A 22,061-nucleotide genomic window follows, 5' to 3' on the forward strand; every position below is an offset into this window, starting at 1 on the left:
GTTGATTTTTAATACCATGTAGTTAAATTGTTTTCCACTTTAATCATTTGTTCCCAAATAATAATTGCTATGCATAATCCTGACGGGGCAACAGCACACTCTGCCGCCACGGCAGACGGGTCACTGCCAGATAAAGTATCATGGGAGTAAATAAAAAAAAAAAAATTGAATTTGTTCTCATGCATGAAAGACCTAAAATAAACACTGTAAGCGGACTACTTGATTACTATAAGTGAATTATTTAAACAGAATTTGTATAAGAACGTTTCTGCCCCAATCTTTTTTCCATATGAGTGGTTGACCACTGTAACGTGATCATTATAAGCAGTTTCCACAGTTTCCAGAGTGTGTGTATATAAATATATATATATATAATAGTATACTCTCATATATTTTGTTCAGAAATGCACTCCTGACTACTTCTACTACTACATTTCTATTTCTACAACAAATACTATTATTACTACATCCATCTCTAATATTACCGCCACCATTAGTAGCAACTACTTTAGCCGCTGTTTACAGTTACTATCATAGTTATGCTGCTAGTAATGGAGTTATTGTCGTAGTCATAGACACATAATTTCCTTCTCATTGAGCAAAATACCATTCTTTTTTAAGTGAAGTTTTGCAACCCCAACTTATTTGCATATTTGCATATTTGAAAAAAAAACAATAACAAAATATAAACTACCAAAGATCAGCTCCCAATCAAATCCTTTGATTAGTGTTTGATCCGGCGCTAATTAACCATCATCAGAACAGTGGATTAGTGCTGGGCCTTTCCATTCCTTTCAGGGACCAGAATCCTTCGATGCGGTTCGAAGAGGTTTATTTGTCACATACATACTTTCATACATATATGCAGTGAAATGTCTCTGCAACACACCCAGAGATTATGCACAATAGTTACTAAACCAAACATAATAACTAACCTAATTCCTGCCTTGGTAACCAACTGAAACTAACGGATTCCTGAAACGTAAAGCAGATAGTGAATAGAATAATATCAATAAAATAAAATAAATATAAAATAAGACTCAAAATGTAATGCAGAGTGGGGGTACAAAATAGAAGTAAAGGGGATAGAGTTATGTATATGGGATAGGCTATATATATATATAATATATATCTGATATATACTGTATATATATATATCAGAAAATATGAAGAAATATATATAAGGATACAAACAGTATTAACATTAGTGTGAAAATCTACAAACAAAAAATTATCAACTGAACACAATCTTGATACGTTTTGAATCAATGCTGAATTTAAATCTGATCAAAATCTAAAATAAACATATTTTAATGAACAATTTAACCTGACACAGATTTATTTGGTCTTATATCTCAATTTTGCCAAGTGTAGGGGGCATCATGCATGTCTAATGTCTGCACAATGCAGTTTGCAGAGCACAAACTGAAATAACAGCATGTGACTAAAATAACTTACGAGGGAATCGGTGAACGAATCAAAGGAACTAAAAGAACTCTAGGAAACAGTTCCGAACTATTTCCACCAGTCCTTTAGGCTCGTTCACCGATTCTTTCTGAACGATTTCTAGCAGTAGCTTTTGGGGGAAGGTGGAGACTCCGCGCCTGCAGCTCATTCTTAGTCCTTCAGTATAAATACCCATCCACTTCCCTGTGTTCCCTGCCAGATTGTCTCTTGCATTACGCTGAGCTCTTCCGCACAACTCCCTGTTTCCTGTACCTTCCGTCTGAAGCTCTGCCTGATTCCCTGGACTCTGATCCTCTGCCTGATTCCCTGGACTCTGATCCTCTGCCTGATTCCCTGGACTCTGATCCTCTGCCCAATTCCCAGGATTCTGATCCTCTGCCTGATTCCCTGGACTCTGATCCTAGGCCTGATTCCCTGGGCTTTGATCCTCTGCCTGATTTCCTGGTTTTGACCTCTGTCTGTTTTTTGTAATAAACCGAGTGGAATTTGACTTCTTACATGATTGTTTTTGTGTCGTGCTTATGGCTTCACATCCGTTCCAAGTCAGTGAGCATAACAGTACAATCTGGCCAGAAATGACCCAGCCGTGTGCTCTACACCAACACAAGCAACAACTAACCGTCATTGCCGGGGCTCTCCAGGAATCCTCCGCACGCCATGAGGAACGTTTGGAGGTTCGCTGGGACCACATCCAGCGGCTCAATCTGCAACAGTCAAACGACTGCTGCTGCATCATCTACCAGTTCTCCTGCTTATGCTGTTTCCAGTCCGGAACCTCACCTACCCGTTCATGAATGCTTCTGCGGTCTTTCCATATGCTCTGCTCGTTGACCTTTGAAATGTAACCCCTCACGTATCCCACCAAGAGGTCACGCATGGCTTTCATGGTCACTCAGCTCGCAGGATGGGCTCGGGACTGATGTACCGCCGAGTGGGGGAGGCAGCCGGATCTCTGCTCTTCGGTGACAGCCTTCTGTGATTGTGTCCGGAGGGTCTTCGAATGGGTTTTTGACCACACTGCACCTGGCTGTGAGGCTGCTCGTGGACTTCTTGTCCAGGGGAGCCGGTGAGTATCGACTGTTCCGTTGAATTTCGGATCCTTGCAGCTGAGAGCGATTGGAATTCCCTATCGCTGGCTGACGCCTTTCAGCACGGGCTTTCGGATGTCATCAAGGACGAGCTGTTGACGAGCACTTGCCCTAAGAACCGCCTTTTTGTGCCAGCCGATGTACACGCTCAGGTTCACCGGTCCATTTCCCTTTGTTCCCTGCCAGATTGTCTCTTACATTACGCTGAGATCTCCCGCACTACCACCTGTGTCCCGTACCTTCCGTCCGAACCTCTGCCTGATTCCCTGGACCCTGATTCTCTGCCAGTTCTCTGCCGGATATGTTTGCCTTCTCCGACTGATCTCCTGGAGCCCTGCCTCTTTTTTGGAATGAACCTTGTGGACTATGACTTCTTACCTGATTGTTTTTGTGTTGTGCTAATGGGTTCACATTCAGTCTGAGTCAGTGAGCGTAACATTGATGCTCTGCTGCTCATCGTCAAAGCAAATTCCATTTGGATAAATCGAATGAAGCAGACATTGTTACCTCGAATATAAAAGCAGAAATATTCAACCTGGACCTCTGAACCTGGAGTCAAAATGCTGTTATGAACTCATCATCTCAGTCACTTTGATTTCATGGATTTAATTCTAAGATGTGAAATACAAAAGTTGAATAAAAACGTTTCTATTTTTTTCAGAGAACTTTTGGAACGCGGCATTTTTCGACAAGGAGACGTCGTACCTACACTTCCCCACGTTCCACGCCGAGCTCAGTGCTGACGTCTCCTTCCTGTTCAAGACCACGGCCTCCTCCGCCGTCTTCCTGGAGAACCTGGGAATCAAGGACTTCATCCGCATCGAACTCAGCTGTGAGTACATCACTATTTATCTGGTCAATCTGGGGGTTTAAATTGGGGGCGGACATGTGAATGTGTGTGTAAATGAATATGAAGGATATTTAAGGGGTTCCCTTGCCCTTACCATTTGTGTTGCGTGACTAAATGTGTAATTACAGTACTCATCTCATTCTCGATGGACAGCTGAAGGGGTGAATAGGTTTGCTAAACGGTCCACCCACCTCCCAAATCATTTTATTTCTTTGCATTGGTGTGTGTATTTGTTGTGTTTGTGTTTCGCTGGTGGCCTTGTAATAATTAAGTAATTGCAGACTGCTGATCAAGCTTTGCCAATTTTCCTTTTTTGACTTGGGATATTTAGTCTTTAATCTGTATTCTTTTATATCATATTAAAAAAAAGATTTGAAGCACTAAATTATATAAAATTTGAAAATTTATTAATTTTAAAAATCAAAGAAATGCCTGTTTGGCAAAAGAGACTGCACTTATTAAACACTTTAAATGTTTTGGTTTCAACGCCGTTTGCAGTTGTGGAAATACGTGGTAGCTCAGGAGACGCAGGAAAAATATTATAATAATACAAATTATGTTCTATCATCTCACTGGAATTATGAGGAATAAATGAAAAGGAAATGCAAATACTCCTCGTCGCTGTGTTTGGAGCCGGTGGATCCTCTGGGAGTGCCTGAAACTGTAGATTTAACATGAATATGGATTCTCTAATGCTGATTTATATCTGTCTCTTTAAAAGCTGCTCTTCATGCTGTGAGGGTTTGATGGTTTTTATCACAGTCTGAAGAACAATCTCGGTTTAAGGGTTTTACGGTAATTATTGGGTAATATGCAGCGGGAGGGCGGTTGACAGACATAAGCACTTCATAATTAAAAATTTGATCACATTTTTACTGCATTATTTTGACCCTGTGCATAAAACATAAGCCGACTATATATTGAAAACATAAATAAAGGTGAATTTTTTTAGATTCGCTGCCTTTTTATGACCATTATAAAAATAACAATAATATGATTTTGCAGCGTTGGCTCCATCATCAACACCATTGATTGACTGGCGGCGAGCGCCAATAAAAACAAAAAAAATACTGGAAATAATTCTGAGTCGCCGTAGAATCAGATCTAGTGAAAATAAGATTAATAATAATAACAACAATAAAGTTGATTCATATAGAGCACTTTATATATGAAATAAAAAAAATCGAAATCCCAAAACTAAAGCGAGCAGCAGAATTTATAATAACACAAGATGCTGGACGATTGCACAAATCTGGTTGCCCAGGCAACCAGGCCCTGTACTTAATATTATATGTAACTAGGTACTACTATTTTTTTTTAATTTATTTTTTATTTTTTTACATTGATCAGACGCTTTTATCCAAAGCCACTTACAATTGTTCAATCACCGACGGACGCAGCCATCAAGAGCAATTAGCGGTTAAGTGTCTTGCTCAAGGACACTACAGCATGCTAGCAGGAGGAGCCTGGGATCCAACCAGCAACCTTTAGATTACTAGACCACCGGCTCTACCTCCTGAGCTACCATCCCCATATACAACATATATAACTGCGTTTCCAGCCAGAACCTTTAGTCCCAGGAAGTTTTTTTAGGAACTAAAAGGTTCCGTCAGCCGTGTCTCGTGATTCAAAGGGGAATATCACTTTGGTTGTTGTTCGTTATCCATTGTTTTCTTCTGTCTCTGTATTTACTGTCCAAAAAAATATTCACTCTCAAAATCAAGATTTTATCATCAAGTCTGAAGCATAATGAGAAACATGAGTTCACACACGGGGAATCGAACCTGGGTCGACTTTGTAGGAGGACAAAATCTTACCTGTTAAGTATACACACCACACATCAGATTGTGTGTTCGTACACATACAGAATATACTCGATAGTTTTTTCGTTTTCTCTTTTTTAATTATCAAAACAATAAAGGGGTCATTTTCAGTTTTTTGCGCAAACTGACCATTTTTAGAAAAAAAAACCCCAAAAAACGACATACAGTCGGTTTGCGGCTGCAGATTTTTAAAAACAGTAACTGGGATAAAACGCTGCGAGTGCAATGCTGCAAGCCCCGCCCCAGAGTGCCGAGATTTTTGAGAAGTAGCACCCCCCCCCCCAAGCAGGGGCTTTTTGGATCCTGGGACTTAAGGTTGACCCTGGTCCCTGCGGTGGAGTTCATCCACAGGTTCCTGGCTCCAGAGAAGCTTCCTGTGCAGCTCATGTTATACCGTGTGCAGCCCGTGGTGTCGGGAAAAACTCCCACATTCAGGAAACCCTGAAGTTTAGAATGTAGAATAAATAAGTGTGTTGGAGAAAAATGTCGACAGTCAAGGGGTTTGGAGGGAACGTAAGGAAAAAACACAAACACACACACACACACACACACACACACACACACACACACACACACACACACACACACACACACACACACACACACACACACACACACACACACACACACACACACACAGGGTGACGGTTGCACCGGGAGACGTCGGGTTCTCCGCAGGGGACCCCTTGATCGCGGTGCCGTCCCGGTTTGGAGCCCTGTTCCAACATGGGCGCAGAATACTGCTGTCGTCATGGCAACGGGTTTAAATAGCTCCGTCACGCTGCGTCTCCAAACAAAGTCAGGGCGCGGGGATCGTTCCGTCCGGACCCACCGCGCCCCGGCTTTATGAAGTTACCCGGTGCATTCTGGGATTTCGTTTTTTTTGTTTGTTTGTTTGTTTCCCCATCTGGACATAAAAAGGGGTTTTCGTCATAAAGTTAGGGTCAAAATCTGTCTTTATTTGGTCACGGGAGCCATTTGTGGTGGAAGCCACGAGGTATGCTGGGATACGGCGTTCCCGTGGGATTGTGGGATGTTGTTTGATTTGCTGCAGCTTCCCGTGGTTAATGGCTCCTCGCCCTCCACCACCAGAGATGATGTCAACACTCATCTTAGATCTTAGCAAAACATGAAATTACTTCTTTTTTTTTCCCTCTTCCGGCTGCCATCTCTCTCATTTTTGTGATTCTACCGTCGCCTTTTTTTTTCTCCCTTCATCTATTTTTCTGAGATTAGAGGAAAACCTTTCAGACAGAACGCGGTCGCTGGAAATGATTGTCTAAGATTGATCCTGGGCCAGAGGTAGGGCTCGGTGCTGGATGGTTACCTCATCAGGATGAACTTGGAAACTTTTAGGAGTGTGTATATGTTTAAGTACAGTGGGGCAAAAAAGTATTTAGTCAGCCACCAATTGTGCAAGTTCTTCCACTTAAAAAGATGAGAGAGGCCTGTAATTTTCATCATAGGTACACTTTGACTATGAGAGACAGAATGGGGGGAAAGAATCCAGGAAATCACATTGTAGGATTTTTAATGAATTAATTGGTAAATTCCTTGGTAAAATAAGTATTTGGTCACCTACAAACAAGCAAGATTTCTGGCTTTCACAGACCTGTAACTTTTTCTTTAAGAGGCTCCTCTGTCCTCCACTCGTTACCTGTATTAATGGCACCTGTTTGAACTCGTTATCAGTATAAAAGACACCTGTCCACAACCTCAAACAGTCACACTCCAAACTCCACTATGGCCAAGACCAAAGAGCTGTCAAAGGACACCAGAAACAAAATTGTAGACCTGCACCAGGCTGGGAAGACTGAATCTGCAATAGGTAAGCAGCTTGTTGAAGAAATCAACTGTGGGAGCAATTATTAGAAAATGGAAGACATACAAGACCACTGATAATCTCCCTCGATCTGGGGCTCCACGCAAGATCTCCCCTCGTGGGGTCAAAATGATCACAAGAGCGGTGAGCAAACATCCCAGAACCACACGGGGGGACCTAGTGAAAGACCTGCAGAGAGCTGGGACCAAAGTAACAAAGGCTACCATCAGTAACACACTACGCCGCCAGGGACTCAAATCCTGCAGTGCCAGACATGTCCCCCTGCTTAAGCCAGTACATGTCCAGGCCCGTCTGAAGTTTGCTAGAGAGCATTTGGATGATCCAGAAGAGGATTGGGAGAATGTCATATGGTCAGATGAAACCAAAATATAACTTTTTGGTAAAAACTCAACTTGTCGTGTTTGGAGGAGAAAGAAAGCTGAGTTGCATCCAAAGAACACCATACCTACTGTGAAGCATGGGGGTGGAAACGTCATGCTTTGGGGCTGTTTTTCTGCAAAGGGACCAGGACGACTGATCCGTGTAAAGGAAAGAATGAATGGGGCCATGTATCGTGAGATTTTGAGTGAAAACCTCCTTCCATCAGCAAGGGCATTGAAGATGAAACGTGGCTGGGTCTTTCAGCATGACAATGATCCCAAACACACCGCCCAGGCGACGAAGGAGTGGCTTCGTAAGAAGCATTTCAAGGTCCTGGAGTGGCCTAGCCAGTCTCCAGATCTAAACCCCATAGAAAATCTTTGGAGGGATTTGAAAGTCCGTGTTGCCCAGCGACAGCCCCAAAACATCACTGCTCCAGAGGAAATCTGCATGGAGGAATGGGCCAAAATACCAGCAACAGTGTGTGAAAATCTTGTGAAGACTTACAGAAAACGTTTGACCTCTGTCATTGCAAACAAAGGGTATGTAACAAAGTATTGAGATGAACTTTTGTTATTGACCAAATACTTATTTTCCACCATAATTTGCAAATAATTTCTTAAAAAATCAGACAATGTGATTTTCTGGATTTTTTTTCTCATTTTGTCTCTCATAGTTCAAGTGAACCTATGATGAAAATAACAGGCCTCTCTCATCTTTTTAAGTGGGAGAACATGCACAATTGGTGGCTGACTAAATACTTTTTTTCCCCACTGTATATACAGTATGTCTATTTACAGTATCTGTGTATGTGTGTCTGTGTATGTATATATATATTTATGTATATATACTGTATGTACGTATATATGTGTGTGTGTGTGTATACATATATATATATATATATATATATAAATATATATATGTGTGTGTGTGTGTGTGTGTGTGTGTGTGTGTATATATATACATGGAGACAATGGAGAAAAACTGATAATATAATTAGAGATAAAATAAATTATTTCTCTCATCCTCCACTTTCTCCTCCTCCTCCACCCTTCCCCACCTCTCTCCTCTCATCCTCCTTTCTCTACTCCACCTCTTCTCCTGTCCCTCCCCTCCAGCCTCCACGGTGGTCCTCTTCTCCTTCGACGTGGGGAACGGCCCGCTGGAGGTTCGGGTGGAGGCCGACGCCCCTCTGAACGACGGGCGGTGGCACAGCGTGCGGGCGGAGCGCAACGTGAAGGAAGCGTCGCTGCGGGTGGATGAGCTTCCTGTGGCCACGCGGGACGCTCCAACCGACGGACACATCCACCTGCAGCTCAACAGCCAACTGTTCATAGGTGAGTGTGTGTGTGTGTGTGTGTGTGTGTGTGTGTGTGTGTGTGTGTGTGTGTGTGTGTGTGTGTGTCTGTAAAATGAGACAATGAAGAGATAATGTGATGGGTTTAGTGTGTGTGTGTGTGTGTGTGTGTGTGTGTGTGTGTGTGTGTGAGAGAGAGTGAGAGTGTATGAGACAGATGGGTTTGTGTGTCTTGGGGATTGTGTGTGTGTGTGTGTGTGTTTATTGGAGGGGATAGTGTGTGTGTGTGTGTGTGTGTGTGTGTGTGTGTGTGTGTGTGTGTGTGTGTGTGTGTGTGTGTTTATTGGAGAGGATAGTGTTTCATATTGATGATGTGTAGTTGTGTTTGATAAAAAAAAAAGAGAATCTGTCTGTGTGTTGAATCTCTCTCTGTCTCTCTCTCTCTCTCTATCTCTCTGTCTCTCTCTCTGTTTCTCTCTCTCTTTGTCTCTCAGTTAGTTTTCTTTCTTTTGTGGGATAACTTTCAGTCTTTTGCCTCCGTTTCACTTTTCCTCATATCGATTTAAATATTGCTTATTTCTTCTTTGTATAATATAATATAAAGAAAACGCATGAAAAGGGCCACGGCCAAGGAAGCCATGCGGAGAGCACGCAAACCCCCCCCCAAAAAAAACAACAAGCCACCATCGTCTCACTGTTCGGCAGCAGTGCTCACCGCTCAGCCACGGGGCATCGCTTTCACGGGTGAAATTCCGCAGGGTCCCGTAAAACAAAATAAAATGTTTTGTTCGCGTTGCAAAATTTGTTTCATTGCGTCCAGATGCTCATCTCCAACGTCAACCTGCTTGATGAGCGTCATGGAGCAGGTTGGGCCGCCTGCACGCAGTGGGCCGGGGCTCGCACTACACGGCTTTCACAATCCTAACGTTGATTGTCCGTTCCACGCGACGCGTCCCCCGCCCGGGGTCCCACGCTTGACGGGACTTTGATCGCCCGCCGCCTCGCGCAGACAAGCGCGGTTCTCTCGCCTGGCTTTGCCACAAGTCACCAACATGGCGGCGGAGCTGGAATGTAATGGAAAAACAACCTCATACGGAGCGGAGTTCTGGGGAAGCGTGTCACTCTGCAAGTTCGCGCCAGTGGCAGGAAGCCGCTGGCGTTCACGCGGCCCCTGTGCACGACCGGACAATTACCAACACAATCTTGCGATGGAAAAATAAATATCGTCCCCCTGGATGCCCCCACGACCCAAACAAGGGCGCCTGCTGGGTGATGTCACCGTGAGACGCGCGGGCTTCAGCGATGCGCACATCACCCCGCGCGATGAGGAGCGCTGACCGCTGAGCCGACCGCCGCCCCATCGTCTCCAAATTGTGAGTGACAGGACGGCCCCCTGCTGGTTTCCCGCGAATCAGGCGGGAAGCGGTCGGACTGCGCCCGGCTGGAAGCGGCCCGGGCCCGGAACCGTCTTCGACGCTCCGTTGCCGGGAAACCGCGGGACGGCGACTCCTTCCCGACCCCCCGAGGTGCGGTGCTGATGACAACGGGACCTGTCTGAGATCAAAACTGTCCGAGGCAGCAGCCGATTCTGTTGCTGGCGAAGTCCTTGCCAACGTGACGCTCAGCAGCCTCACGCAGGGTAATATCACAACGCCCACCGCCCGCGTCTCCATGTGGCTTCAGAAAAAAAATGGCAGCACTGTGGACGTGACCTTTACAACTCGCCGGCTAGAAGAGAAGGGTAGGGAGCAGCGTCACGACCTATTCACCGTCTTTGTAAGACCTGTCAAAAGCATAGACAGCAAGCCCTTCAGAGAGAGAGAGAGAGAGAGAGAGAGAGAGAGAGACAATGTGAGTTGGGAGGGGTGGTGTGTGTGTGTTATTGTAGATGTGTAGTAGTGTGTGAGAGAAAGTGAGAATCTGTGTGTGTGTGTGTGTGTGTGTGTGTGTGTGTGTGTGTGTGTGTGTGTGTGTGTGTGTGTGTGTGTGTGCTGAGTTGAATCTCTCTCTCACTCTCACTCTCTCTCTCTCTCTCTCTCTCTCAATTAATTTCCTTTATTTTGTGGAATAACTTTCAGTCTTTTGCTTCCGTTTCACTTTTCCTCGTATGTATTTAAATATTGCTTCTTTCTTTGTTGCGTATTATACAGAAAGCAGATGAACAGGGCCAGCCAAGCAGGAGCACATGGTGGGACGGGCGACACGGAAGGCTCTCATCTCAGATGTTCCGAGCTGTGACTTCATCAAACCCTTTCGGGGGAATTAGTTTCTCCGCACCGGACCTATCCCAGTGTCGTTGTACCGTAGTGTGTAGGAGCAGTGGAGGGGCCGCGTAGCGACGCCCGGGGGGACCAACTCCACCCGTGCCTTGCCCATGGGCGTCGGCAGGAGCCCCTAACCATGACGTGCACGTCTTTGGGGTGGGGTTGGAGGAGCCCACGTGGGGAACTCCAGGGAAAAGCCCCGTATCAGGTTCCAACCCAGAACTGCTGAACCGTCTCGCTGTGAGGCGGCGGTGCTAAGCGCTGATCCACGAGGCGTCGTGGTGATGGGCTCAACTCCGCAGGGTTCTGTCAAACGAAATAAAGTCTTTTGTTCGGGTGGCAAAATATGTCTCATTACATCCAGATGTTCATCTCCAACCTAAATCCATGAGCTCTAACGGGCACAAGCCGGGTTCAGCCGCCTGCAGTGAGGACGTTCTGCAGATGTTGCCGGGCTCACACAAGGCAGCTTTAAAAATCCTAAAGTTGCTTTTTGTCTTGTTTTGTTTTCGCCGACCTAGCGGTGTTCCCAGGCCAGGTGTTACGAGAGCCTACGCTTGACGCGACTATGATACCCTGCCGTGTCACACAAACGCTCTGATTTTCACCTGACTTTGCCAAAAGTCCAGAAAAAAAAAAGATGGAGCATGAATATGAATCCCAATCAGAAGGACTTTATTCGCCAGGTGCGGTGACGTGTACGCTGAGATTTTTCGTGGCGAAAAACGGGATGAAAAACGATGATGAAACGATGAACGATGAGACAATGATGATGAACAGCAGCTCGCTGATTTAGTGCACACTGAAAAAGACATTATGCAGAATTTGAATGAGAGAGCGGTTGGGGAGATGCAGGGGCCGCACGCATCGTCAATCCCGCTGAGAGACTCGGAGGTAAATTGCGAGTCATAAATAGTGAACTGCTTGGGAACCTTGTCTGCGACATCCAAGTAGCTCAAGTTGTGTAGTGTGAGCCCGGCACGCCGCCGCCGCCGCCGCCGTCTGGCCGCACATCGAAACCCCGGAGCTTGGTTATCGTCGACCTCGGCAGAGAGGTCGGGACTGCAAATATTATTTATCATGTTATTGAGCTCCGGCGGCGACACGGCCTTGGGTTCGACGAGTTGTAACGGAGCTTGTGATGCGTCTTCACCGCCCCGTTAGACCCGGGCGTGTTCACGGGGGGAAGCTTATGAATCCATCCCGCTCTACCGGCGGCTTCGAGGGGAGGACGCATCGTGGCCATTATCAGCGTGTCGAATTGTTATCGAGCGTTTGGCATCTGTGGCTGATCTGTGTGGATTCTGAAGGCGCCCAGTCGGTCAGTCGCGCTCTGTCAGGGGGTGGGGGGGGTTGATGCCTCTCGCATCAGATCTTCAGTGAAGCCATCCCTGAGGGACCGGTTTCACATACAGCTGCACATTCTTATATACCGGTGGTTCACAACCAACCAGAAGTAATATGGGACCCAAACAGTGCGTTCTCAGAGGTCGATATTTTAACAATCCTCTGCATGCTCATACGTGCAGTGCAGTCGTGGCAAAACAAAAAAAGAGTCGGGTTAATAACAATCTTACATCTATGGAACTTTGGCGTAACGTTGGTAAGGTAAAACCAACAACAACAGGAGCACATTAGTATGACCTCGCCTCAGGAGAAGCCGGTGTTGCTTGGCAGACACCAGCTGCTTGACGTCTGGCCGACGGGACGGGTCTCAGGTGAAGATCTGGATCAACATTCACTTTACTCCTGTTTCTCGTCGGGAAAGGCATCAGAAACCGCACGGCGCTGTCGGATGGAATCAGGATACTCAGAAGCAACATGGAGCCGAAAGTTTGTCAGGTACTATCCAGCTGCACTGCACACCCGGGATGGGGAAGTGTTGGCGCAGCTCGGTCCTCAAACCGCGCGGGTGCTCTTTGACACGATTGGTCACGGTGACGGGGGAAGCCGCACTTCTTCCTTTGTCAAGGGATGTGACGGATCCCCGAATGAGTCGATGTTTGACCGGTCGACCGGCCTGGCCCATTTCCCATAAAAACGAGTCTCCCTACGCTCGTCATCGGCTTTTCTGACACGTTCTCTGCCGTCTCGTCAGTCCTGCGCCTGACTGAGTCATCAGACAATGAGACGAGGTTGACTGGTTCCTCTCCCGACATCGCCCCCACAGGATCTTCTGGAACAAATTCTCCCCGTTGTGTGTGGCTCACCGGGCTTGGCTATGAGTTGGGCGACCCCATAGGACGCTTCCGCTGCCTTTGCGTACTCCACCGCGTATTCCACCACTACTCTCGTCGACCTATACTCTTCCTCAACTCTACCTTTACTCTATCTCCCTCTAATCTACCTCTACTCTTTCTGTACTCTACCTCCCTCCATTTAGCCTCTCCCCTACTTCTACTTGACCTCCATTCTTCCTCTCTCTACTCTTCCTCCCTCTTATGACCCTGCTCTTCACCTCCCACTCTTCCTCTACTCTACTCTACCTCTCCCTCTGATCTACCTCCTTGTGCTCTACCTCTGCTATTCCTCTACTCTCCCTCTACTCTTCTCTGCCTCTACTCTATTCCCCCTCTACTTCCGCGTGATGGTAAAACTTGACAGTGTAAATATGTAACACAATACACGGCTCCATCCATTATTTCGTGTTAATCAGTTCCTTTTCAAGGGCGTCCATACGTGACGTCGATTTGGAGGCAGACGCTCACGGGTGGAAAACAAGCGGGAAAAGCTCCACGTCGACAAAATACGAACAAAGCCGCGGCTCCGCCGGACGAGGAGCAGATCAGCGCCTATTGTAAAGAGCGAGACACAATCCCATCCGCTAAATAATTAGTGTGTTTGTATTCAGAGCGCCCGTCCTTACACAAACTGCTCGGTGCGCCGGCCTATTGAGAGGTGTTTTCTTACAGCGTTCTGAAAATAATCTTTGGGCAAACTGCTTTTGATTATTTATCAGATGAAGGTGTACACAGTGTAAGTAGGTCGCAGATGGACTCGTTAATGCAACGCGGCGGAGCAGAGGACACGGAACACCGAGCCCCAACGTCTCCGTTATAAGCCCGGAGATACTGTTGAATCTGCGGGACGACCAACCTGAGCCGCGATGCAAATGATTCTTAAATATTTGCACCGGGAAAGTACAGGAAAAAAAAAAAAAGTTGGAAAAACTTGCTCTCGTTTCCTTTCTTCCAGTGTTAAAGATCTAATACTTTGAAGGAATTTGGCCCTTCACATTGGAAGCCAATTCCATTTCTTCCCCTGTCTTCAACAGGGGGACTCCACGAGCGCCACTGTGCATTTTTGACATATAAAATGTGATGATTTTAGCTCGACATTTCAAGCTCTAGTTAAAACTGCGCTCGACAAAAAAAAAAAAAAAAAAGAAGTGACTATCCAAGGCGGTACGCCCACTCACCGTGAAATAAAACTTTTCTTCGCACTCATTCCGCCGCTTCACGACTGAGCGACTGCAGCCTTTTCACGACAAGGCCATTGACAGAGTCAGCAATTTATGTAGAAAAATCTTCCACTTCAAACCTTTCACTCGAGTGGTTGCTGTGCTCAGTTTTGCTCTCCATTATCGATGCCACCGAGATGTTTGGGTGAGAATTGGTTTTGTTGAGCACTGGTTATCACAGTTTTCATCCCATCATTTTCCATTAAGAGAAGTATTTGGGCGGCAAGCTGGACGTGACATTGGCCAGATGTGGCCTTTTTTGAAGTGCAAACTCATAACCCTGTAACCTGAGGAGAAATGTGCTTCACCTTGTCTCACAATTGAGTTGGGATTTGGGGGTTGGGTGGGCCCGACTTAATAACCGAACCTGTTTTTCGGTAAAATATCTGAAAACAAAATCTGCGTTATTATGCATATTGGGTTTGGAGGAATCCCGTTTAATTATCGGAACCCCACATGTTTTTGATCAACGAGAACGGCAGATTAGAACAAGTAACATCAATAGTACCGTAATTGCACTAATAGTTGCGCAAATAAATTACGGCGGCAGTTGGGGCTAAATGTTTGGCCTTTCTGTTGATGGAAATTTCGTGTGAGTCCTCGAATTTATCAAGGAACCCCTTCGGAATCTTTCTAATTTACTTATTTACGAGAGGTGGGTGGATGGGGTCCACCTGCGTCCAACCCCCATTTTAACTACTGCTTGTAACCTTGATGGAACAAACGGGTTCACTGCACTCCTATCTGATCCGGCTGTCCAGAATTTTGGGGGCGTAGCGTTTCACTGCTGTTCTGAAATAAACTCTGAGGTAATTTGTATAAATTGCCTTGAATACCAGCATCCGGCTGAACTCCATGTTCATCCCTTCTTCATGGATCCCGTGTTCTGTATTGCGCTGCTCCAAACCCCTCCCTCTTGTACCACAGGAAAACAAAGACAACATGACCCATGTTTTATTTATCAGGCTTTATCATCCCACAAACATTATGGAGGTTGCGTCTTATCAGTAAACACAAGGTCTGCGGGGGAAAATCAACCGGCAAACAATGATTAGATTGGCCGCGGGCGGAGGAAGGGAAAACGGGGGTGAATATTGATTTGGTGCGGGCTGTTGACCAGTAATCCACTCTCGCTCGCGTGTCGGAAATGACTGCCAGACTCTACCTTCCATCGCCGACGGCGTTCTATTAGTGTTTACCCCCGGCTTATCACTACATTAGAGCTCTGCTGGGGGGGATTTGTGTGGCGCTCTTATTAGCTAGAGCGGTGGAGGAATGGGTGTCTGGACGGGGAGAATATTTTTACGCCGTCTGTTGGCGAGGTTGGTCAGTGGGAACGTGTCATATTTAAACCCGGCAGTTCCACGGCCGCGGGTTTGAGTTCCTCAGTGTTGCTGAAGACGAGCTGCCCCCGTGTGAGTTATTCTGGATAATCTGCCAGGAGTGCAACTGTGAGGCGCGCAGGCCTAGTCTGTATTCATGAGCCATAATATGATCTGCTGTGTGAACATAAAGCTTAAAAATTGTGTCGGAAACACTAAGTATTCATGGGACATAACATTGTCTTCAGAGGGCAAAAGATTAATATTCTGTAGTATTTGCTTGTCAAAACAAGGCGATTTATCCTGCAAATCATTGTTCAATTTATAAATCATAATGTCTGCCGAAATGACCTCGTGCCTCTGCCGCGTGTCAGAGCCATAATCTCGCCTTGTACTAATTTATCAGACAGTGAACTGCATCCTTCTGATTAATAAGCCAAGTTATTGGTTCGCAATCGGCCCACACAATCAGGGGATTGCACCGCTCAATTCGAACTTCTTAATTATGAGCCGTTTGTGTTAAATATCCATCCGCCGCGCCGTTCGATGGGAGGAAACATGCAATACGTTCTAAACCCACTCGGCTTACACAGGCTCAGCGTAAGCCGAGTGTTGGGTCTGTGTTTGAGGCGACGGGCCTCGGTTCATTAGCGCTGCATGTCTCTCTATTTATACAGTCTTTCCCCCTTGGTTCTGTGTGGTGTAGCCAGGGCTGAAGAGAACGGTGCGGTACAGACGGTACACAGAGCTGACGACACACGGCGCTGCACACATGCTTTGATTAAATCTTTTGTTCTGAGCTCCGCAAATCCCTCCAGTCCTCGCCGGATCGACAATGACGATCTCATTGTGTCCGTTTTTTTTTTTTTTGTTGTTTTTTTTTCCGTCTCCCGTGACCCAGAATGTGATCGGACCTGTTGCTGCCAAGTATCATCGGAAAATTTGGTTTGATCTGCGCGAAAGATTCCTGCTCTGCCAGGAAGGGGGGCAGGGGATGCCGTCTGTTCGGCAACGTCGACTTCTTTGTGTCACCCGCCCATCGTTCTCGTTTTCATCTTTCTCATATAAGGCTCTTAAATAATCCCTAAGTCGTGCTTAATTACCAATGAGGACGATTCTCGAGTTTAAATTCACTTAGATAACACCATGCTCAAAAACAACACTGCTGCCAAGGAACGGAGTGTCTCGATGGTAACCGGTCCTCATGCGAATACTTGCTTTTAAAGCAGGTCACAAAATGTTAGCCCTCTTGTTTGTTTGTCCAGCTGCCTCCCCTGCGTCGCCCGGTTCCTTCGTTGCCTTTTCGACGGCTCCGGGAGACCTGAATGCGGTTTAGTTCAGCTCCTCCACCGAGCGGAAAGACGCCGCCGGACTCTTAAGTCCGACGCTGCATCTGCTGCCATGCCGTGTCCTCCGCGGAAACACCGAGGTGAATCACCAAAGCCCTGAACGCGTGAAGAGCTTAAGAATTAAGGTGGAAAGGTGTTGAGGAGCCCCAAGAAGGTTTGCTCTGGCTCCACAATCATCCAACAATAAGACTTTATTTGGATGCTCCATCTGTAGACTGCAGATCTATGGGTTTTCGGCCACCGGTCTGCAGTTGACAGTCTATGGATGGACTAACCAAATAGGAACGGTGCTTTATATCATGTGTAGTGTTGAGTAGTGTAGTGAGATCTATTTCATCTGTCCTGTACAGACAGACACATAGCCAGGCTGACAGCCAGAAAGTCAACAAGCCAGTCCAAAAGTCAGCTGGTTAGATAGATGGACATTTAGAAAGACAGACAAATAGACAGTCAAGCCATTCGGTGGCTAGACAGTCAAAGCCGCAGTCAGAGCCAGCCGGGCCAGTTGCTCAGAGGCAGTCAGCCGGAAAGTCAAACCAGTCGACGAGCAGCGATCCATCCGGCAGCCGTCCCGGTCTCACAGCAGGCGGAGAGGCAGGTGATAAAAAAAGGCAGATCCCTAAATGGATTTTTCCTCCCACGGCTTCCTGTTTTGTTTCTGTTTCATTGTTCTGTCACCTTGTGAGAAAGCGCTATCAGAGCGCTGCCAGAGCCGTGCTTCTGGGGGAGCAGGGGCGACGCGACAATGCGCGCCGCATGACAGCGCGGCGAGGAAAAGACGAATGAAGGGGAGAATTTATAGCACCGGGGCAAACTTGTCGAGAGAAATAGAGAGAGGCGAGGGGGAAGAGGAGGAAGAGGAGGAGGAGGAGGAGACGGGGATATTTGTTGTGACCGTAGTCGCTGCTATATTTGTAATATGGCTCCTTTTTCCAGGGTTCCTGTAACGATGGTGCAGGGGAAAACTTTTCTCGCGTTTGGCTTTGAAGTGGGTGCTGCGGGTGGAGCGTCAGTCTGCAGAGACGTTAATGTACATTTAACTTTCCTGTGGTGTGAAAGGGCAGCTGATGCAAAGGCCACGTGCTGTCAGAACAGGGTTTCTAAAAAATACAAGGGCAGAGCAGGTATTAGAACAATACTAAGAGCAGAACATTTCATATTAAAAGTCAGCCAAAATCAAAACAGAACATGATTATTTGCATCCCTCGAAAATTCAAATGCTACCTGCAGACACTTTCAGTTTTCATCCAAAGATAAAGTGGTGGTTAGAAATTGAAAGCAATTAGAAAACCCATGGCAACCAGTGATAAATTAAGCAGAGAACTCTAGACTGCTAGTGAGTGTCAATAATGAAGGAGGGAAGAGAACATGGCAATGACTCAAATTAAAGTTCTGAGTAATAATCATCAGTTCATCAAATTTTTCCAAATACCCTTTTAACAATTTTGAACTCTTGGTGTTCAAATCAATTATTTGTTATAAGGTATTGAAGTAGCCGTGGAAAATAAATACTGCAGATAGTCATTTGAAAGATCAACCGAAAAGACCATTAAGACAATTTAATTGAAGGGATTTATAAAAACTCCTGGAGAGATCTGGAGTCTGGGCGGTAAATTCGGAAAAAGCAAAGTAACATCTTACATTTTAACCTGGAATGATGGGGGGATCAAAATAAATATTTGGAGTAAAGGTTCATGTGCCATAAAGGTCATTTTGAGCTAAGATCATGTGATTTTAATGTGTCATGTGGTGTGACCATCATGTGATCATGAAGGTCAAGTGGTGTGATTGCCATGGGAGTGAAGGTCATCTGATTCAAAGGTGATGGGGTGTGAAGGTCATGAAGTCTGAAGCTAATTTTGATTCAGGGTCATGTGGTGTGAAGGTCATGGAGTCTGAAGGTCCGGTGGTCTCCTGTTCCTCCAGGAGGCACTGCGTCCCGTCAGAAGGGCTTCCGGGGCTGCATCCGCTCCCTGCAGCTGAACGGCGTGACCCTGGACCTGGAGGAGCGGGCTAAGATCACCCCTGGGGTCCGGCCCGGCTGCCCGGGACACTGCAGCAGCTACGGCGCGCTGTGCCAGAACCAGGGACGCTGCGTGGAGCGCTCCAGTGGCTTCTCCTGTGACTGCGGACTGTCGGCCTACACTGGAGCCTTCTGCCATAGAGGTACGCACATCAATACTCACCCTAGAGCTTTCTACCCTAGAGGTACGCACATCAATACTCACCCTAGAGCTTTCTACCGTAGAGGTACACATCAATACTCACCCTAGAGCTTTCTACCGTAGAGGTACGCACATCAATACTCACCCTAGAGCTTTCTACCGTAGAGGTACGCACATCAATACTCACCCTAGAGCTTTCTACCGTAGAGGTACGCAGATTGATACTTACACTAGAGTTTTCGACCATAGGGGTACGCAGATCAATACTAACCCTAGAGTCTAGGCCCGTAGAGGTACGCCGATTTAAAACTCATCCTAGAGCTTTCTACCACAGAGGTACAAAGATCAATTCTAACCCGAGAGCTTTCTACCGTAGAGGTACACACATCAATACTCACCCTAGAGCTTTCTACCGTAGAGGTACACAGATCAATACTCACCCGAGAGCTTTCTACCCTAGAGGTACACACATCAATACTAACCCTAGAGCTTTCTACCGTAGAGGTACGCAGATCAGTTCTCACCCTAGAGCTTTCTACCACAGAGGTACTTAGATCAATGTTCACCGTAGACTGTTGAGCTTCTACCATAGAGGTCCAAATTTAGATACTCACCCTGGAGCTTTCAGAAAAGAACCCTCGCTCCATAGCTTCCTATCGTAGAGGTGAACAGAAATGAAGTCAAACAAAAAAATTATCAGAATAAAGGTAATCAACAGAATGAGAGCCAATTAGTAACATCCAATAATAAGAAGGTGAATACAAATTTAGCAAATTAATAAAAATAAAAATCATTCACTGTGGAACGAGCACGATCCTTCAATGTCTCACTGTAAATTGAACCAATATCATGAAGTGTCCTCACCTGTGTTTGTTACACAGGCCACAGAAATGATATAATTATGAACATTAATAACTATGCCTGGATACTACTCTTGTATAGAACACGACGTTCCGCCTCCAAGACTCAAGGTGTCAGCGCCTTCATGTCCAAGTCGCGATCGTTTCAACCAACAGTAGAACACTTCCTCAACCTGAAACCATGCCTGGCCCAATGGAAGCTGGTATTCTGAACGCCTTTGCACGTGTTCCAGATGGCATTCATGTGCGCTGCCGTGCGCGGCGCGCAGGGTGCGGCGCACGTTGCCCGCTTGAGCTCACATCCCAGATTCTCATTCGATATTTAAAACACTCCGGTGTCCGATTCGCCGCAGGAAGCCGCACATCAGCTCCGTCACAGGGACCGATCTGTGACGTGTCGGTCGAACACTTCCAAACCACCACGCTTCAAACGGCTCTCCCCACTTACCATAAATAAGTGCCTTGCCACCGTGTGGAACATCAGTGGTTTCATGAAAATAAGATGGTTTTTGAGTCTATTTGATGTCTCAGTGAGTCACCGCTCTGCCACCCCGGCACTGTGACGGGGGCTTAAATTGGTCATTTAAAGCAGAATAACTTTATTTTATTTTTTTTTCGAGGGGAAACTTCAAGTCGTCGTTGTCGCCTGTTTGTGTTCTCGGCTGCTTTTTGTCGTCCGTCATAATGAAAGCCCGCACACGTCCGGATGAAAGCTGTGTGGTGGACTTTGTTTCAAGGGGGTGGAGACCTCCACCTGCGCCCGGGTACCAGAGTGTCCCAAAGTCATTATTTATGGCGGCAATTCTCAGACTTTCTCACATCGAGTTCCCTCATTAGACGCGTTTGATCAGATTTACTTTCTGGGACCTTGATTTTAATTCTCCGATATGATCTTCCCTCTACGCTGTCGTTAGGGAGATAACGGTGTAACCGGGATCCAAACAGTCATTACGGCTCTAACATGGTTTAGAAATTGAGTTTAACGACTAATCACACAAGCTCGGGGCCCCCTCGGACGCCTCATGAAGGACCCCCGAGGTTCCCCGGACCCCCACGTTGACAACCGCTGATTTAGGGGATAATTTAAGTGTTGGAAGATCCACTATGTATTCTGCTTTGCCCGAATGTGTGCTCGCCGTAGAGGCTTCTTGGCCAACCGCAGCTCTGACGGAAAGTCGAGGAATATCCGAACGATTCCCCCAACAAACGTCGACGTCACATCCCGCACGGGACATTTTTACAATTGGAACCCAGACGAAGACAAATCCAAAGATGGCTCAGATTTTTTTCCTTGATTACTAATTATGAGGTGCAATGTCGGTTCAAGGGCCAAACTGAGTTTTGGCCCCTTTTAACTGAAGGTAGGTTTCTCGCCACGTCGTTCAAATCCTTCTAAACCAGAAAAGATAGTAAACTGTCTTACACTCTCACACCTCTGGAGTTAAACCCTAAAGAAACAAGATGAAAGGTGCAAACGACGGGCGGAGGAGGTCACTCTTGTCCCGGGAACGAACCAGCTCCCAATAACGCTCACATCTCCTCCGCCCCACCCTGACGTGGACGGGGCGTGGCGCTCCGTTCCTCCAGAGCTGTCGGCCAGCTTCGGGCCGGCCACGTCGCTGCGCTACGCCTTCGGGGACCCGTCGGGGCGGAGCCGGGACAGCCCCGCCAGCGCGGAGGCTCCGGGGGCGGAGAACGTGTCGCTGAGCTTCCGGACGGAGCAGAGTCCGGCGCCGCTGCTCCGCGTCTCCTCGTCCTCCGGGGGGAGCCTGGTGCTGCTCGTCAACAAGCAAGGTGAGAAGACGGCCCTCCTCCTCCTCCTCCTCCTCTTCCTTTTCCTGCTCCTCCTCCTCCTCCTCTTCCTCCTCCTCCTCTTCTCCTCCTCCTCCTCTTCCTTTTCCTGCTCCTCCTTT

The 22,061-nt window shown here is 46.7% G+C and overlaps 1 protein-coding gene across 1 annotated transcript in view; it reads left to right on the forward strand.

Annotated features, from left to right (window-relative positions):
* LOC307237749 (contactin-associated protein-like 4) overlaps window positions 1-22,061 on the forward strand; it is a gene marked incomplete at both ends in the record, with an annotated part of 153,711 nt that overhangs the window by 102,984 nt on the left and 28,666 nt on the right. The window contains 4 exons of the mRNA XM_080010513.1: window positions 3,217-3,387; window positions 8,550-8,768; window positions 19,050-19,289; window positions 21,736-21,942. Of these exons, the coding sequence (XP_079866639.1) occupies window positions 3,217-3,387; window positions 8,550-8,768; window positions 19,050-19,289; window positions 21,736-21,942 (837 nt within the window). The remainder of the gene's footprint in view (window positions 1-3,216; window positions 3,388-8,549; window positions 8,769-19,049; window positions 19,290-21,735; window positions 21,943-22,061) is intronic.

This window comes from Zeus faber, assembly GCF_960531495.2.
Source record: "Zeus faber genome assembly, chromosome: 12".
In the NCBI taxonomy this organism is placed as follows: Eukaryota; Metazoa; Chordata; class Actinopteri; order Zeiformes; family Zeidae; genus Zeus; species Zeus faber.